Source organism: Rhinolophus sinicus, chromosome 16, assembly GCF_057876585.1.
Source record: "Rhinolophus sinicus isolate RSI-liver-muscle chromosome 16, RSI-T2T, whole genome shotgun sequence".
NCBI classification, from domain to species: domain Eukaryota; kingdom Metazoa; phylum Chordata; class Mammalia; order Chiroptera; family Rhinolophidae; genus Rhinolophus; species Rhinolophus sinicus.
The window spans coordinates 84,441,494-84,460,100 of record NC_142516.1 but is presented as its reverse complement, the minus strand read 5'-3'; the positions used below and the strand labels follow the sequence as shown (position 1 = coordinate 84,460,100).

General features: G+C 36.2%; 1 protein-coding gene across 2 annotated transcripts in view; it reads left to right on the top strand.

Moving 5' to 3' along the window:
* SLC71A2 (solute carrier family 71 member 2) overlaps positions 1 to 18,607 on the top strand; it is a 107,001-nt gene that overhangs the window by 43,811 nt on the left and 44,583 nt on the right. For both annotated transcript variants that reach the window (XM_019719534.3, XM_088792850.1), the window contains exon 3: positions 9,403 to 9,465. In XM_019719534.3, coding sequence (XP_019575093.1) covers positions 9,403 to 9,465 — 63 coding nt within the window. The remainder of the gene's footprint in view (positions 1 to 9,402; positions 9,466 to 18,607) is intronic.

The window sequence follows — 18,607 nt, the reverse complement described above, 5'->3', positions numbered from 1 at the left end:
AGTTAAAATGGCCATATTACCCAAAGCAATATACAGATTCAATGCAATCCCCATCAAAATCCCAGTGACATATTTTAAAGAAATAGAACAAAAAAATAATCAGATTTGTTTGGAACCACAAAAGACCCCAAAGAGCCAAAGCAATCTTAAGAAAAAGAACAATGCTGGAGGTATCACACTTCCTGACTTTGGCTTGTACTACAGGCCGACAATCATCAAAACAGCATGGTATTGGCAGAAAAACAGACACATAGACCAATGGAATAGAATTGAGAACCCAGAAATAAAACCACATAAATATGGACAGATAATTTTTGACAAAGAAGCTAAAAACATACAATGGAGCAAAGACAGCCTCTTCAATAAATGGTGCTGGGAGAATTGGATAGCCACGTGCAAAAGAATGAAACTGGACTGCTATTTGTCACCATGTACCAAAGTTAATTCAAAATGGATCAAAGACTTAAGCATAAGACCTGACACAATAAACTGCATAGAAGAAAACATAGGTACTAAACTTATGGACCTTGGGTTCAAAGAGCATTTTATGAATTTGACTCCAAAGGCAATGGAAGCAAAAGCTAAAATAAATGAATGGGACTATATGAAACTTAAAAGCTTCTGCACAGCAAAAGAAACCATCGACAAAATAAAGAGGCCACCAACTGAATGGGAGAAGATTTTTGCAAGCAGTGCCTCTGATAAGGGGCTAATATCCAGAATATACAAGGAACTCATGCAACTCAGCAACAGAAAAGCAAACAACCCAATTGAAAAATGGGCAGAGGACTTGAAGAGACATTTCTCCAAAGAGGACATACAAATGGCAAATAGACATGAAAAAATGGTCAACATCACTAATCATCAGAGAAATGCAAATCAAAACCACAATAAGATATCACCTCACCCCAGTCAGAATGGCTATCATCAACAACACAAATAGTAACAAGTATTGGAGAGGCAATGGGAAAAAGCAACCATCATACACTGTTGGTGGGAATGCAGACTGGTGCAGCCGTTATGGAAGGCAGTGTGGAGGTTCCTCAAAAAATTATGAATAGAATTGCCATATGACCTAGCTATCCCTCTCCTGGGTATCTACCCAAAAAATCTGAAAACATTTAGAGATAAAGACACGTGTGCTCCAGTGTTCATTGCAGCTTTGTTTACGGTGGCCAAGACATGGAAACAACCAAAATGTCCTTCGATAGATGAATGGATGAAGAAGTTGTTGTATATATACACAATGGAATACTATTCGGCGGTAAGAAAAGATGGTATAGGAACATTTGTGACAACATGGATGGATCTTGAGAGTGTAATGCTGAGCGAAATAAGTCAGACAGAAAAGCAGAGAACCATGTGATTTCACTGATATGTGGTATATAAACCAAAAACAACAAAAGAACAAGACAAACAAATGAGAAAGAGAAACTCATAGACACAGACAATGGTTTGGTGGTTGCCAGAGGGTAAGGGGGGTGGGGGGTGGGAGATGAGGGTAAGGGGGATCAACTATATGGTGATTTAAGGAGAACTGACTCTAGGTGATGAACACACAATGGGATTTATAGATGATGTAATACAGAATTGTACACCTGAAATCTATGTAATTTTACTAACATTTGTCACCCCAGTAAATTTAATAAAATAAAAGAAAAAAGAAAACGGCAGTGTACAAATGGATTAATTGTTCTTCTGAGGGGAGAGAATGCGTCACTGATGAAGAGAGGTCAGGGCAGCCTGTAACGAGCAGAACTGATGAAAACATGGCAAAAATTCATCAAACTGTGTGTCAAAATCTTCGCCTGACTGTGATAAATATAGTAGACCAAGTAAACATCAAAGGTGAAACAGGAAAATCTTAACTGAAAATCTTAGCCTGAGAAAGGTGTATGCAAAAGTGATCCCAAAAGAACTCACCGATGAACAAAAGCAAAGGAGAGTCGAAGTTTGCTCAGACCTTTGGGAGAGACAGGATGATATTTTGGTCCATGTTATCACTGGTGGTGAAACTTGGGTGTACCATTATGATCTGAAACAAAGCATCAAAGTGCACAAAGGAAGTCAGCCAGTTGTCCACGACCAAAAGAGTTCCGTCAGTCCAAATCAAGAGTCAAAATGATGTTGCTAACCTTTTTTGATATCAGAGAGGTTATTCATAATGAATTTGTACCAACTGGACACTTAACCAAATTTATGATTTCGAAGTGCTGAAATGGCGGCTTGAAAAAGTTAGACAAAAACAACCTGAACTTTGTGCCAACGATTCATGGCTCTTGCATCATGACAATGCACCATCTCACCTGGCACTGTCTGTGAGGGAGTTTTTAGACAATAAACAACTGTATTGGAACACCCTCTCTACTCACTTGATCTGCCCCCCCCCCCCCCCAATGACTTCTTTCTTTAGATAAAAGAAATACTGAAAGGAAGACATTTTCATGACATTCAGGACATCAAGGGTAATACGACGACAGCTTTGATGGCCATTCTAGAAAAAGAGTTCCAAAATTGCTTTGAAGGTTGGACTAGACTGTGGCCTCGGTGCACAGCTTCCCAAGGGGAGCACTTCGAAGGTGACCGTAGTGATATTCAGCAATGAGATATGTAGCACTTTTTCTAGGATGAATTGTAGGATGAACTTAATTGCCAGACCTCATATACCAATGACAAAGACGAATACAAGTCATGTTTGATTTCTGCAATTAAAAGAGTTGCTCAAAGTGGTTACCATCAGCGTCCAGACACTTCTGATTATGGCGAACTACTGCTTGAGCAACGTTGACCAAAGTGTCCAATTGTATCACTGTGCATACTGTGTCATTTTCTTCGCACAGTACCATGCGTCTGAAACTTATCATGAATGCATGCAGTTGTTAGATGTGTTGGAGGTTCTGTTGCATACTCACTTCTCCATTGTCATTTACTTCCAAGCGTTCTCGAATTTCAAATGCCACTTCAAAATGGTCTTGCGCGACTTGCATGACAACTGTACTTCTGTGATTTTCTTGAACTGTCCTGCCTGTCATGTGGTGACACTAGCATTCGTTTCATTAATGCCATCTTTTGAGCGAACGTCATACTACACATTGCTATCGTAATTCAATTTAATTTCCAAAAGTAATTCATAGATAACGTGTCTTAAAATGTGTATACATTTTTTTGGCACTCCCAGTATATATACATTTTTCTTATACATATCGTTGGGTATGATTTACTAGTATTTTGTTAGTGTCTTTGCATCTATGGTCATAAGAGAGATTAGTGTGTAATTTTCTTGTAATGTTTTCATCATGTTTTAGTATTAAGATTTTGTTGGCTTTGTAAAAATTAATTTGAGGGAGAGTCAAGATGATAAGAGTAGATAAACACTGTGCTTGCCTTATCCTGTGAACACATCAAAATTACAACTAGATTATAGAACAGTCAACCTGGAGAACCATCTAAAGTCTACCTGGACAGAAATTTTATTACTAAAGATACAAAGAAGAAGCCACGTTGAGCCTGGTAGGAGGGGCTGAGATGCAAAACAGGCTGGGCCCACACCCACGTGTGATGGTTGAAAATTGAGAGAGATAGCTCAGCCACAGAGGTTTCCCCATGGAGTAGCGAGGGACTGCAACTGCACACCAGGCTCTCTAGCCCAGACTGGTGCCGGGAAGAGGAGCCCCTACAACAAACGGCTATGAAAAACAGTGGGGATTCTGACTGTCTGGGTGGGATGGAAGGCTGTGGGAAACTCAGACATCCTCTTAAAGGGCCCAAGCGGGCACTCACCCTGGGCTCCAGCAGGGGGACTGTGACTTTTGGGGTCATCGGAGACATGGAGAGAGGCTGAGTTGTGTAACTTCGGGTGAGGACTGGAGGGACAGTCACCACTTTCCCCGTGTGGGGCTTTTCTCCCATGCAGCTGGCCGGTGACTACCATCTTTTCTGTGTTGAGCCCATTCCCCACAGGCCAAATCTGAATCTGATTGGCCTGGTGAACTGTGCTGCTCCCCTCTGCTGACTCACTGAGCTACTAAACCTTACAGAAGCTGGCAGGATGCAGGAAGCCTTGGAGTGTCCTGGCTTTTTGTGCAGCTACCCCAGACCCATTACTGGTGGCAGCCATCCTCACTTTGCAGCGTAGCCTCTCCTATGCACCTCCAGGTACAAGAGCAGGCAGTGACCAACCGTGGATTGTTTTGTAGTTCCTACCAGGGAGTCCGTGGCCGGTCACAGGCAATGGCTGACCTGGCCCTGCACTGGAGCCCCTCCTAAGAGACCCCAGAACCAGCATACTTGGAGGTTGGCTTCAGATCACAGCAGAGCACCACCCAATTAGTCTCACAAGTGGCCCACCCAAAGTGTGGTCTCAACAGGTACCAGAGCCTGCTGGGGTGAATTCCCCTAAGTGGGGTAAGCCCCCTGCATAGCAGTCCATAAACTGTGGACGTGGTGAAACTCCACAGCCAGTGCAACTGAGGGTCAGTACCACCCACTGACATGTCAACAGCAATCAAGGTCCAATTATAACACAGCCCACACAGTAGACACTCCTGGAGCACCCAGCTACCATGACCAGGGAGATGGTGCCATTGGGACCCACAGGGCACCTAATACTTATGGTCACCTGGCAAGATTGGGAGACGTAGCAGATATACCTAATACATAGAAACAAAGAGAGAGGGGCAGCCAAATTGAGGAAACAAATATGTCCCAAGTGAAAGAACAGGAGAAAACTCCAGAAAAAGAACTAAACAAAATGGAGGCAAGCAACCTACCAGATACAGAGTTAAAAACAATGGTTAAAAGACTGCTCAAGGAACTTAATGAGACCTTCAACAAAGAGATAGCAAGCATAAAAAATGACATAGAAACTATAATAAAGAACCAGTCAGAAGTGAATATAATAACTGAAATGAAGAATGCACTAAAAGGAATCACCAGCAAACTAGATGAAGCAAAAGATAGAATCAGTGATTTGGATGACAGAGTAGCAGAAAACACCCAATTGGAACAGAAGAAAGAAAAAGAATCCAAAAAAATGAGGATAGTTTAAGAGACCTCTGAGACAACATCAAGCATAACAACATTTGCATCATAGGGGTACCAGAGGAGAAGAGAGAAGGCAAGGTATTGAAACCCTATTTGAAAAAATGTGATGGAAAACTTTCCTAACCTCACAAAGGAAATAGACATACAATATTCCAGGAAGTGCAGAGTCCCAAAAAAGATGAACCCAAAGAGGCCCACACCAAGACACATCATAATTAAAATGCCATCTGTTAAAGACAAAGAGAGACTCCTAAAAGCAGCAAGAGAAAAGCACTTAGTAAGCTACAAGTGAGCTCCCATGAGACTGTAAGCTGATTTCTGAACAGAAACTTTGCAGACCAGAAGGGATTGGCAGAAAGTATTCAAAGTGATGAAAAGCAAGGACCTACAACCAACGGTACTCTACCCAGCAAAGGTATCATTTAAAATCGAAGGACAGATAAAGAGCTTTCCAGACAAGATAAAGCTAAAGAAGTTCATCACCACAAAACAGTATTACAAGCAAGGAATCTTAGAGGGACTTAAGACCAAAAAACAACAACAACAACAAAATAAAAAATATAAATAATAAAATGGCAATAACTACATATCTCTCAATAATTACTTTAAATGTAAATGGGTTAAATGCTTCATTCAATAACAGGGTGGTTGAATGGATAAGAAAACAAAACCCTTACATATGCTGTCTACAAGAGTCTCAAGATTGAAAGACACACAGACTAAAAGTAAAGGGATGGAAAAATTGAATTTCATGGGTTCGGGGGGTGGGGAATCTGGGGTAGCAATTCTTATACCAGACAAAATAGACTTTAAACAGGCTATAACAAAAGACAAAGGAGGACCTAGCAATCCCACTTAGAGGACACTTTTTTGCCTTTTAACTAGTGTATTTAATATACACCAGTTAGTACACCAGTTAGTGGCAGGAATAATGGGGTAAGTATGTTTGAAGTAAGGGAGGGTATGTTGAGGGGTATTAATTGAAATGTGTCTTTTTAGTATATTAGAATTCAGCATTATTTTGTTCTTTGTACCACAGTTCTAAGTTGGCAGACTCCAACTAATGAAATACAAATGGAGTCTGTAAGTTTTTTGTTTGTTTTTTCCTTCTTTTTCCTTTTTGCCTTCTTTCCCATTGAGTAGTTATGGTAATTTTTCTCCTGTTAGAAGTGTTCTATTCTATTCCTATCATTTTTGAGGTTACCATGGCATTACAAGCAAACTTATCAAAGTCTAATATTAATCAATATCTTTACCCTCATCCAGAATAATAATGTTAACATAACTGAGGTAAATGAATTTAAACACTTTAAAATATAAAATGTATATTTACCTCATTTAAGCTTATACTGATAAGTTGTTTAATTCTGTAAAATTGAAAATAAAACATATAGCACAATTTGCTATAGTATAATTTCTTTTTAATTTAAACATTCACTGTGTTTTTTTTTGTTTGTTTTTTTATCACATCTTGTATATACTCGTACAACGGAATGCTGCTCAGCCAGGGAAGGGAATGGGTTCTTGCCATCTGCTGCGGCATGGGTGGACCTGAAGGGTATTGTGCTGAGTGGAATATGTCATACAGAGTGAAACAGATGCAGTGCGATTTTGCTTACATGTGGAATCTAAAGGACAAATTAAACAACCAAACAAAACAAAACAAACTCATAGGTACAGAGAAGATTTTTATAGTTGCCATACAGACGGGGAGTTGGGGTTAGGTAAAAGAGGAGAAGGAATTAAGAAGTACGGATTGGTTGTTACAAAGTAGTCATGGGATGTAAGGTGTAAGGAATATAATTAATAATATGGTAATAACTATGTATTTTGTCATGTGGGTACTAGATTCCGGGTGATAGATGGGAAGGGGTTGGGGAACAGGGTGAAAAAGGTGAAGGGATTAAAAAGCATGAATTGGTAGTTACAAAATAGTCATGGGGATGTAGAGTATACGGAATATAATTAATAATATGGTCATAACTATGTATAGTGACCAGTGAGTACTAGACTAGAGAGGGAAATCATTTAAGTTATACAAATGTCTAACCTCTATGCTGTATTAATATAAAATAATATTGAATGTCAACTATAATTGAAATATTACAAAGGGGGGAAGGTGAAGGGCAAGTAGTGGTTCAAATTTCTGGGTATAAAACAAGTCATGGGAATGTAACATGTAGCATAGGGAATACAGTCAATATTGTGACAGCGTGGTATGGTGTCAGATGGTTGCTGGACTTACCATGGTGATCACTTCTTTAGGTATATAAATGTTGAGCAACTATGGTATACATCTGAAACTGGCATAATGTATGTTAGCTATATTTTTAAATAAAAATCTTTAAAATTTTTAATCTGAAAAATGTCTCTATTCTCTGCAAAAGTTTGAATGAGATTACTGATATTTTTTTTCTTTAAATGTTTGGGAAAATTCACTGGGGCTGAAGTTTTTCATTTTTGCCACGATTTTTAATTACATTTAATTTTTTTAAATGAGATGTGACTAGATTTTCTATTTCTTCTAGTATCTGTTTCATGTTTTTCAAGTTTCTTCACTAAATATGTTTATTGGCATAAAGTTGTTCATAATATGTTCATTTTTAAAAAAATTAGGTATAATTGACATAAAACATTAGTTTTGGATATAGGACATAATGATTTGATATTTTTTATATTGAGAAATTATCACCATTATAGATCTAGTTAACATTCGTCATCATACATACTCGTTAACAAAAATATTTTTTCTTGTGATGAGAACTTGCATGTAGTCTCTTAGCAGCTTTCAAATATGCAATACGGTATTATTAACTATAGTCACCATGCTTTCCATTACATCTCTGTGACTTATTTATTTTATAACTGGAAGTTTGTAACTTTTTCTTTTGTAACATCACTGTTCATTTATATTTCCCATTTTCTTTGTTCTTTATTCTGACTTTTGGACCTTACATCTTCTTTTGGAAAAAGGATTACCTTCCTTCTTCCAAAAGTATCTGTTTTGTATTTCATTAGTTGGAGTCTGTAAGTTAGTAAACTCATTACTATAAGTTAGTAAATTATAGTATAGTTTTCGCTAGGTCAAAAAAATGTATATATTTGCCTTTGTCCTCAAAGGACATTTTAACTGAGTATAGAATTTCACATTGGCATTTGTTTTGTTTTCTCATTACGTAGATTATAGGACAGCATGCTTCTTGTCTGAGTTCCATTGTTACTGTTACAAAACCATCTGTTAGACTGTTGTTACTTTGAAGGCAATCTGTCTGTATTTTTCTGGCTGCTTTTTAAATATTTTTCTTTGATTTTCTGCAGTTTTAATTTGATTGTGAGTGTAGATTTCCTTTTACACTGCTTAGAATGTGTTAGGCCACTTTAATTTCTACATTGATGTATGTCATTGGTTCTAGTATGTTCTCAGCCATTGGCTCCTAAAATAATTTTTATTGGATACTCTTTGTCTCAGCTTTTTCTTTTATATTCTGTCTATGTATTTCCATGCTGCATTCCAGATAACTTCTTTTGACCTACTTTTGGGTTCAGTAATTCTCTTTTCAGTTATGTCTAATCTTTTTAAACATATCCATTGAGTTCCTTTAAGTTAATATATTTTTCCCGTTCTGGAAATTTATTTTTCAATGTGCTATGGTCTTTTTTACAGTTTCTAGTTTGAAAGTTTCAAACTTGTTTTCTATATCTTCGAACATAGTAAGCATATTCATTTTAAAGTCTGTGTTAGGTAATTCCAAAATGTGAAGTCTTTGAGAGTCTTTGTTTTTGTTTGTTGCTATTTTTGCCCATTTCCTTTTGTATCTGATTACCTTTGATTATGTGTTGGTCATTATATTTGAAAAACAATGTATGCGTGGTTGATTTGAAGCCTAACTGATGGCCTTTTCAGCAGTTCTTTTAGATTTCTTTTCTTTTAGACATCTGGAATATGGAATCACGATAATCCAAATTTAAGGCTTAACGTTTTCTGGACAAAGGTAGGTGGCATAAAACTGGGTTGCAGGTCCATACCTGGTTGTGTATAACCCTTGTGGACCTGCTTAAAATTGTTCATGGTTGAGTGGGTAGCCAATTAACAATTTATTTTTACTGCAAATACTTTTGTAACAAATGCAACTGAATGCTGGGATTTTCTTTTTAGGTTCTTGCCTTACTTAGATTTCTGCCTTACTATCTTGTTATCTTTTCATACTTTTAGGATATTTTTCATATTTCATTGATACTTAAGATTTTTTCATTGCAGGGTTTCATCTTATTTACCTAGCCTACCATTAACAGAGGCAGAAATCTTTCCCATTAATTTGCTTTTGAATTTGTCTTGACGTTTGTTTGCTTTTTTTGTAGGTTCTACATGAAACATTTCCTCAACACACATTCCTCATGAATGGTCTCATTCAAGGTGTAAAGGTAAGAACAATTTTTGTATGTTTTTTTGTGAATGAAGCCAAGAATCCTTAGTAGTGTAACTCTGGAAGTTTAAGGGCTTTAGAAAAACAAGTACTTTTTGTTCTGGAGACCCAACTCTAAATTTTTAGCTAGATTATCAAAGTCAAAATAAAAATCCATAAGACATAAAATGATTTACTGGTAAAAGCAGTACTTTGTTTTTATTAACATGTAGACAGCAGTTTCTAAAGGGTTTAATTTTATTAACTTTTAATTATTCCACCTATCAACAGATAAAAATGGGCAAGTGTTACTGTCTTCTTTTGAGATATACTTTGAGTTTGAGGAAAAAGGAAGTACCAAGATTTAGTTGGGTGTATAGTCTTTTGGCAAGACTGGTATTCTAGCTACAACTTTCTGAGCTCTCAACCCCTTAACTAAATTAACCTTAATTTATTTTTTAAATTTTAATGTGCTATTTATCAAAAAATCAATACATTTTAAAATTTTAAATATGATGTTAAAATACAGTGTATGTTCCAGTCCCAATTTAACATAAAGCATACAGGTATAGCATCTAATTTGCCCTGCCCAGCTTAGATAATACCAATCTCTACATGATTTTACTTTGTGCTGAGCAGCACACTTTCAAGTATGTAATTTTACTAACAATTGTCACCTCAATAAACTTTAATTTAAAAAAATATGTTCTGATAATTTGCTGAATTGAATTCACAGCTTTGAGCAACGTAATTGTAAGGAACACTATTCTTTGCCTATTTTCAAAAAGAGTTTTAGAATGCTTACAATAACATAAGCAAAACAAGGCAATTTCAATTAAGGGTGAGACAAGAAGTTTTTTAATACTCATTGAAAGAAAGAGGAATATTATCAAGAATCCGGTGTGTGGTTGTTTAGGCACTAGTTTATAAGCAGTGTAAATAAAAAGAAAAATTAAACCCATGAAAGTGAGCATTGATAAAAATATAATGTAGGATTATCCTTACAATAGATTGTTGGAAAAGTTACCTCATAGATCTATTGTCTTGTAGACTAGCTAATAAAATATATTTTAGTCTCATTATGCAAAATAAAACCAATTAGGTCTACATCCTAAAGCCAAGCAGCATGCCACACTTTCACTTAGAGACATTTATAGTGTTATTCTAAAAAAAGCATAAAACAGAAGGCTTTTGGATTGATTCAAAAGCTTGGACAAGACTTACTCAACTCCAATAACGGTTGAACTTCAACTTACTGAATTTTAACAAAAACTTATGTTAATATACTTTAATAGTTGGTCATTGTTTCAGAGGTGGGGGTATAATAATAGAATCCTACAGCAAAGCATATCTATATTAAGATATCTTAATATGCATGTGAGCACAGTGAAATGAATATGGCTTCAAATTGCTTTAGCTTTAGATCTCTGCTCTGCACCTTACTAACCATGTTACCTTAGTCTTGTAATTTAACCTCCCTAGCCTCAGTTTCATTATTCATGAAGTGAGAAGGATAAAAATCTTCCTAATAGGGTGATTATGAGGATTAAATGAGCCATATGTATAGCTATTAACAAAGTACCTTCATATGCTAAATCTGGTGCATGTTGTAAAGAAAAGTATGTGAAAACCAAAAACTAATGGAAGGAAATCTTGGTGACTATTTCTCATACTGGTTTGGGCAACGATTTTCTTTTTTTAGGGTAAGAATTCATAAAGGAAAAGATTGAGTCATTTACATAAATATTTTAACTTTGGTAAGTCAAAATCATCATCAAAATTAAAAAGACAAATGGCAAAGTAATAGTTAGACATTTACACCCCTCATAAGGTGATACCCCCCCAATCTGGTACCCCTCTGACATATATATCGGTTACAATTCCATTGACCATATTCCCTATACTATACTTTATTTCCCATGAATAAATATATATTTTATATATATATATATTTAATTATATTTGGTAGTCAATATTATTCTACTTCAGCTTATCTGCAGTAGCATCTCTTGAAGTGAGGGAGCTATGAGAGGTGCGTTCTATAGCAACACTGCTCAAAGTGTGATCCACAGACAAAAATTGGTTATGATTTGTAATAGGTAAGAACAGAAATTGAGAGCAAATATTTAGAAACCTTAATAACAATTTGACAGAATAACTAATAACCGTTGAATCTAATAAAAAGTACTATTAAAAAATTTTAAAAAAGACAAATGACAAAATATTTTTGCAACATATATAATAAAAGGAGGAATATAAAAGCATTCTCAGAGTAGAACATGGGAAAATTCCTGTATCCTGGAAGGGCGTAGAAGGACGTAAGCTGGCAGTCTACAGAAGATGTCAGGGTAAAAATAAATTTATCACCAGTAAGCAGTGAATCTCAAATGAGATGATATTTTCATATATAGATTGGTTTAAAAGTTTAAACTGACAAGAACTAGTTAGTGTATGTAAATTGTGCCCCCATGCACTCTTGATGAGAGGATATAAATTGGTGTAGCTTTTCCAAAAGGCAGTATTTTAAGATCCTTAAAAATATTCACATATTTTAACAAAGTAATTCCATTTCTAGATAATTGTTCTAATCAAACAAAGTTATTCAGAGATTTGGGTAAAGGGCTATTTGTAATAGTAAACATGGAAATAATTAAAATACCTTAAAATTAAAAGAATAAATATGTTGTGATACAGCCATATGATGTAATACAGGCATATAAAAAACACATTTTTGAAGAACACCATGTAATGTATGCCACAAAAAGGATATAAAACTATACGAGTTATAGTATGGTTTTAGTTTTGTTTGGTCCCAAATACATGTGTATTAGTAGGGGGGAAAGGATTAAAAAGGAATCACCTGAAGTTTGAAAGTGTGTGGATTTATGGATGATTTTTAGTTTTCTTTTTTATATCTTCTGTTCATCTTTGTAGACTTTCTACAGTTAAGTTTTGCTTTATGAGTTTACTATTATGATGCATGGAAGAGAAGCTTTAGATTTGGGGTGAGCATCAAGAAAGGATATAAATAAAAATAGTTCTGTGAATTCTTCAGTTTTAGTTTTGGGTGTTTTGTTTTATGTTTTGCAGTAGCTTTATTAAAATATAATTTACATACCATGCAAGTCCCCCATTTATGCAATCATCAGTACACAATCAACTTTAGAACATTTCATCACCCCCAGAAGAAATCCTGTACCCGTTACCATGTTTCCCCGAAAATAAGACCTAGCTGGACAATCAGCTCTAATGCATCTTTTGGAGCAAAAATTAATATATGACCCGGTATTGTATTATATTATATTGTATTATATTATATTATTATACCCAGTCTTATATTAAAATAAGGTTGGATCTTACATTAATTTTTGCTCCAAAAGACACATTAGAGCTGATGGTCTGGCTAGGTCTTATTTTCGGGGAAACATGGTAGCAGTCACTCCTCGTTTCCCCCTGACCTTTTCAGCCTTAGTTAAGCACAGATCTACTTTCTTCTCTATAAATTTGCCTGTTCTGGACATTTTATATAAATGGAATCATACAATATAATAGTCTTTTGTAATGGGCTTCTTTCACTTAGTATAATACAGTGTTTTCAAGGTTCACCTGTGTTGTAGCACATATTAGTACTTCCTCCTTTTTGTAGCGAAATACTATTCCATTGTATGGCTAGACCACACTTTATCCGTTCATCAGTTGATGGACATTTGGGTTGTTTTCCACTTTTTAGCTACTGTGAATAATGCTGCTGTGAACATTTGTGTACAGGTTTTCATATGGGCATGTTTTCACTTCATCCTTGGTGTGTACCTTTGAGAATAATTTCTGGGTCGTATGGTAACTTGATTTATTTTATTTTATTATATTTTAAATAAACTCTTTCTTAACTCTGTTTCTGACAAGTAATATGTATTCCTTATCAGCTAGAATTTTTTAAGCTGGGTGGCTCAAGCCTTGGACAACAATTTCTTTTATCTCTACACTCACTCCCTTGATGATATTGTCAAACTTATCACTTTCAACTCTATAATAAATACCTTCTTAGACCTTTGCCCAGAACTCCAGACTTGTATATCCAGTTGCCTACTTGACATCTCTATCTCTATGACCGATAAGCATCTCAAAGTTAACGTCTCCAAAACTAAGCTCCTGATCTTCCCCTTTAGCCTGACCAACTCACAAGTCTTCCTCATTTCAGTTACTGGCCATGCCATTCTTGCTCAGACCAAATCCCTGGAGTCAGTCTTGACTCCTTTCTCTTTTGTATCCCAAACGCAATCCATCATCAAATTCTGTGGTTCTACCTTCAGAATGGATCTATAATCAAAACACTACCTGGTCCCTTTTCAGTAGTGTTCCTGATAAAATATAAGCCAGCTTGTGGCTTTCTTCTTAACCAATCTCACTTTCTCCCCAGGCAGCATCCCTTTTCTCTCCTCCAGGCCCTGTTGACCTTGCTCCAGCCACACTGCCTCAGTCTGTGTTTGCCCGAGGGCTTCACACGTACTGTTTTTCTACTTCGATTGCTTTTCCTGATATTGACAGGCCTCACTCCCTAACTCTCAGCTCTTCATCCAGGTGTCATTTTTCAGTGAAACCTTCACTGACTACTTACTGTTTTGAATAATGTGTCCTGTTCTCATCACTCCCAGTCCCCCTCCTCTGCTTTGTTTTTCTCCAAAGCATTATCATCTCACCTCTGACATGCTGTATATTTTGCTTTATTTTTATCTTGTTACTGTGTGACCTCCTCACCACTCCGCTTCAGACTGGAACTTCCTTGAAGTCATGGATTTTTATCTGCTTTGCTAGCACCTAGTACCTAGTACATATTGGGCACTTGCTAGGCACTCAGTAAATATTGTCAAATTTACATTTCTTTCCAGTCTTTTTCTGTGCATTTTTATAAGTCAAGATCCAGCTTACATGGAGAATATAACTGTATCTTTTTTCTTATATCAGCAATCACTAATTATATCATAATAGTTTCCCCCATTTCATTAAAAACTGTGTGAAATACAGGTAGCCCTCTCCTCACACATTCTACTATGCACAAATTTCAGTTACATGGATCAGTTAAATAACACCATTTCCCCCAACAACACAATTTAAATTACCGTTACCATGGTATATCAAATCTACATGACTGCATAAAGTACAAACTGCTGCTTGCTCCTCAGTCCACAAAACACCACATAAATAACAGATTTCTGACCAGTCACGGCATTTCATCGTGTCGGTAACTGGTCACTGCGCATGTCTTAGTTCACACAAGGTTAGCAAAGCATGTAGTTGTGTTGCCTCCTGGTCTCCAGATAAACCTACATGACAGTTTACAAAAATCAAAAGAGGGAATTGGCCAACAAGGATGAAAGTGGAGTAAGAAATAAATAGTGATAGTAAAGTGAGATTCACATAGAACCTCAGTGGAATTATAGAAGAAATAGCTGATTGGGGCATGTTGGAGAGACTAGGTGTTCAGCCAAAAGAAATTAGTGAAGATAAACTTACCAGTATAACTGAGGAAAATGGTTGGGATGCAAAGGATGTCATAGAGAAAGTGATGATGTCATAGAGGAAGTGATGTCATAGAGGAAGTGATGCCAGCAAAAAGCTTCACATTACAGGAACTCTCAGAGATGATATTTCATGACATTGAAAGGGATAAAATATTGAAAGCTGATTCCGCCTTAGAAAGGTGTATGACAATTTGCAATATATACAGCCTTAGAAAGGTGTATGACTATTTGTCAATACATACGTTGACTTAGGAAGAAGGCAAGCACTGTTCATACAACTCTTGATAAGTTTTTTTACCAAGAAATAGAATACTTTAATTCTTAATGTTTTGAATTACAGTGTACTAAATAAATATTAGTTTTATCTTTTTTCATTTCACTAAACATTTATAACTGACAGTAACAAAGTTTCCAGTGTTCTAACAAAAATTTCTAAAGTTCATAGAACAAATCAGGATATCTCATTGATTAAAATCACTTTACACGATTTTAGCTGTAGTTATTTTTACAGTCCTGCACTACTATGCAAAGCAAGAACTACCTGTGTTTTTGAAATGGTTATATACTATTTCATTGTATGACTATACCAAATTTATTTATCTATTTCCCTATATAAATTATTTCTAATTTCAAACTATTGAAGATAATTATGTAATAAATTTTTAAAAAATAAATCTTTGTGGGTTTTGTTTTTTATTGTTTTCTAAAGATGGAGTTGTAAAGATATAACTAGTGATTAAAAAGGTTTGGACATTTTTAAAGGTCTTGCACATATAATACCCCATTGTCTCCTAAAGCAATTGTGCCATTTCACACTCTCACCAGCAGTGTGTGTGTCTGTGTCACCATGCTCTCACACAAGTATTACTTCTCAGATCTTCACCAGTCTGGTAGCTTGAAAATGATGTCTCACTATTAATTTTATATTAATATATATTAATATTTCTTTGATTACAAGTAAGGTTGGGTATTTTTACATATATTTGCTGGCTACTTCAAGTTTTTTGTTTATTTTTTTTAATAAAGATTGAGTATTTCTAAAGAATGCACTTTATTTTATAATAATCCCCTCATATTTTAATGATTATTAATTTAGTACCAGTTTATCTTAACAATTACAAAGAAAAAAACCCTTAGACCCACTTCTCAGATTCCCAAAGTCTTACCTTTCCATCACTTTTCTACAGCAATTTTTCTTTTGTGGAATTGAAACATGTGGTAGACATTGTTACATGAATATCAATAAGAAGTTGTATCAGTCGGGGTTCTCCAGGAATTGGCTCACATGATTGTACAGTCGGCAAGTCTGAAATACGTAGGGCAGGACTGCAGACTGGCTGGAAATCTCAGATTTTGCTCCTAAAACCATCATCTGATTGGACGAGGCTCCCATACTGTTGAGGGTAATACTACCTTTAAAGCCAACTGTTGCAGTTGTTAATCACATCCACAAAACACTTTCACAGTAACACCCACACTAGAGTTTGATTAAATAACTAGGTACTGTAGCCTAACCAAGCTGACACATAAAACTAACCATCATAGAAGTTTGGCTCCACTTTGTCAGAAGTATTGAGATACTGTGGTTTGATTGACCACTGGTTAATATTTATTACAAAATTAGGTATCTTCATCAGTGTCCCAAACTAAAGCTAAGTGGGCTGGATGTCCAGGGTTGATTTATGCCTGGAGTGACCAGTATAAAGAGGGTGCTCTAAAATAGGCAGTCTTAATATTGTCTAGTTTTGACATCACTGTGAGGCTTTGGAAAAAGGGAGAAAATAGAAGACCCAGTGAGCCAGCTCAGGACTTGACCACAGGGGTTCACATGCAGATGTGGTGCTTCATAGGCTAGATTTGACCATCAAGTCTGACCAAGGAGAGGACCACATGGATTCTCTGCCAGGACGTTCTTCCAGGGACATTTAATACGTCAAGAGTTTTTGTAGTCTATAGTCTGAGGAGTTGCTGCTGAACTGCCCATCCTGCTATTTAAATGAATTAAATCATCAAGCAGTGTTTAGCATAGTTGCTTAGCATAAGCATACACAGAAATTGTTGGATGATGTTTTTAAGAATTAAAAACAAAACAAAACCAAGATACCTTTAAAGTCCCCTCATGGTTACTCTTTGGGATTAGCAAGTACAAAAATGCTTTCTCTCTCTCTCTCTCTCTCTCTCTCTCTCTCTCTCTCTCTCTCTCTCTCTCTCTCTCGCACATGGACGCAGAGAGAGAGAGAGAGAGAGAGAGAGAGAGAGAGAGAGAGAGAGAGAGAGGATAATTCTTGCTTTCCTTGCTTTCTTAATTTGGACAGAAAGATAAAGACTGTCCTTTTTATTATCTGTAAATAAAATTGTTAAAACATCCTACTTGAGAGAAGTTAGTTCTAAGTTTTAAGTACATCTTCTCAGGTGCTAGAGCTATCTCACACTGGAGCTGAATCCTGCCTCTATTGCTTATGAACCCAGAGCCATAGGATAGTTAGTTACTCTAACAGTACCTACCTCAAAGGGTAAGATATTCATGTGAAAGCATAAACAATTGGCATATGTGAATGCTAGCTGTTACTACTTTAAAATTCATGTTGAGCTTTCTTGGAATCAATTTGAAGTAGTGGCACTGCTACTTCTAAGTATAAGGAAAGGTCTATTATATATTTATAAGATTTGTTATTAAAATATAGCTAACATACAATATTATATTAGTTTCAGGTATACACAATAGTTGGGCAACATTTATATACCTAAGAAGTGATCACCGTGATAAGTCCAGCAACCATCTGGCACTATCACAATATTATTGACTATATTCCCTATGCTGTATAGTACATCCCCATGACTTATTTGTTTTATATCTGGAAATTTGAACCTCTTATTCCCCTTCACCTTTTCCCCTCCTTTTTTCATTTTTCAATTACAATTGACATTTGATATTATTTTATATTAATAGCAGGTGTACAGCATAGTGGTTAGACATTTATATAATTTAAGAAGTGACCCCCCTGACTAGTACCCACCTGGCACGATACATAGTTATTACCATATCATTGCCTATATTCCCTGTGCTTTACATCCCCATGACTATTTTGTAACTACCAATTTGTGTTTCTTAATCCCTTCACCTTGCCCCCCAACCCCTCCCATCTATCACCCCAACAAATCTAGTACCCATCTGACACCACACATAGGGATAGTTATGACAATATTGACTACAGTATATTCCTTTTGCTATACCCTACATCCCCATGACTACTTTGTAACAACAAATTTGAACTTCGTAATCCCTTCTCCCCGTTTACCTATTCCCAATCTCCCTCCTGTCTGACAACTATCAAAATGTTCTCTGTATCTATGAGTTTGTTTCTGTTTTGCTTGTTTGTTTGTTTTGTTTAATGTAGACTCCACATACAAGTGAAATCACATTGCACCTTTCTATGTCTGACATACTCCACTCACCGCAATACCCTCCAGGTCCATCCATGCAGATGGCAAGAACCAATTTCTTTCCCTGGCTGAGCAGTATTCCATTGTATATATGTACCACCTCCTCTTTATCCATTCATCCATCGACAGACACCTAGGCTGCCTCCATATCCTGGTCATTGTAAACAATGCTGCAATGAACATAGGGATGCACACGTC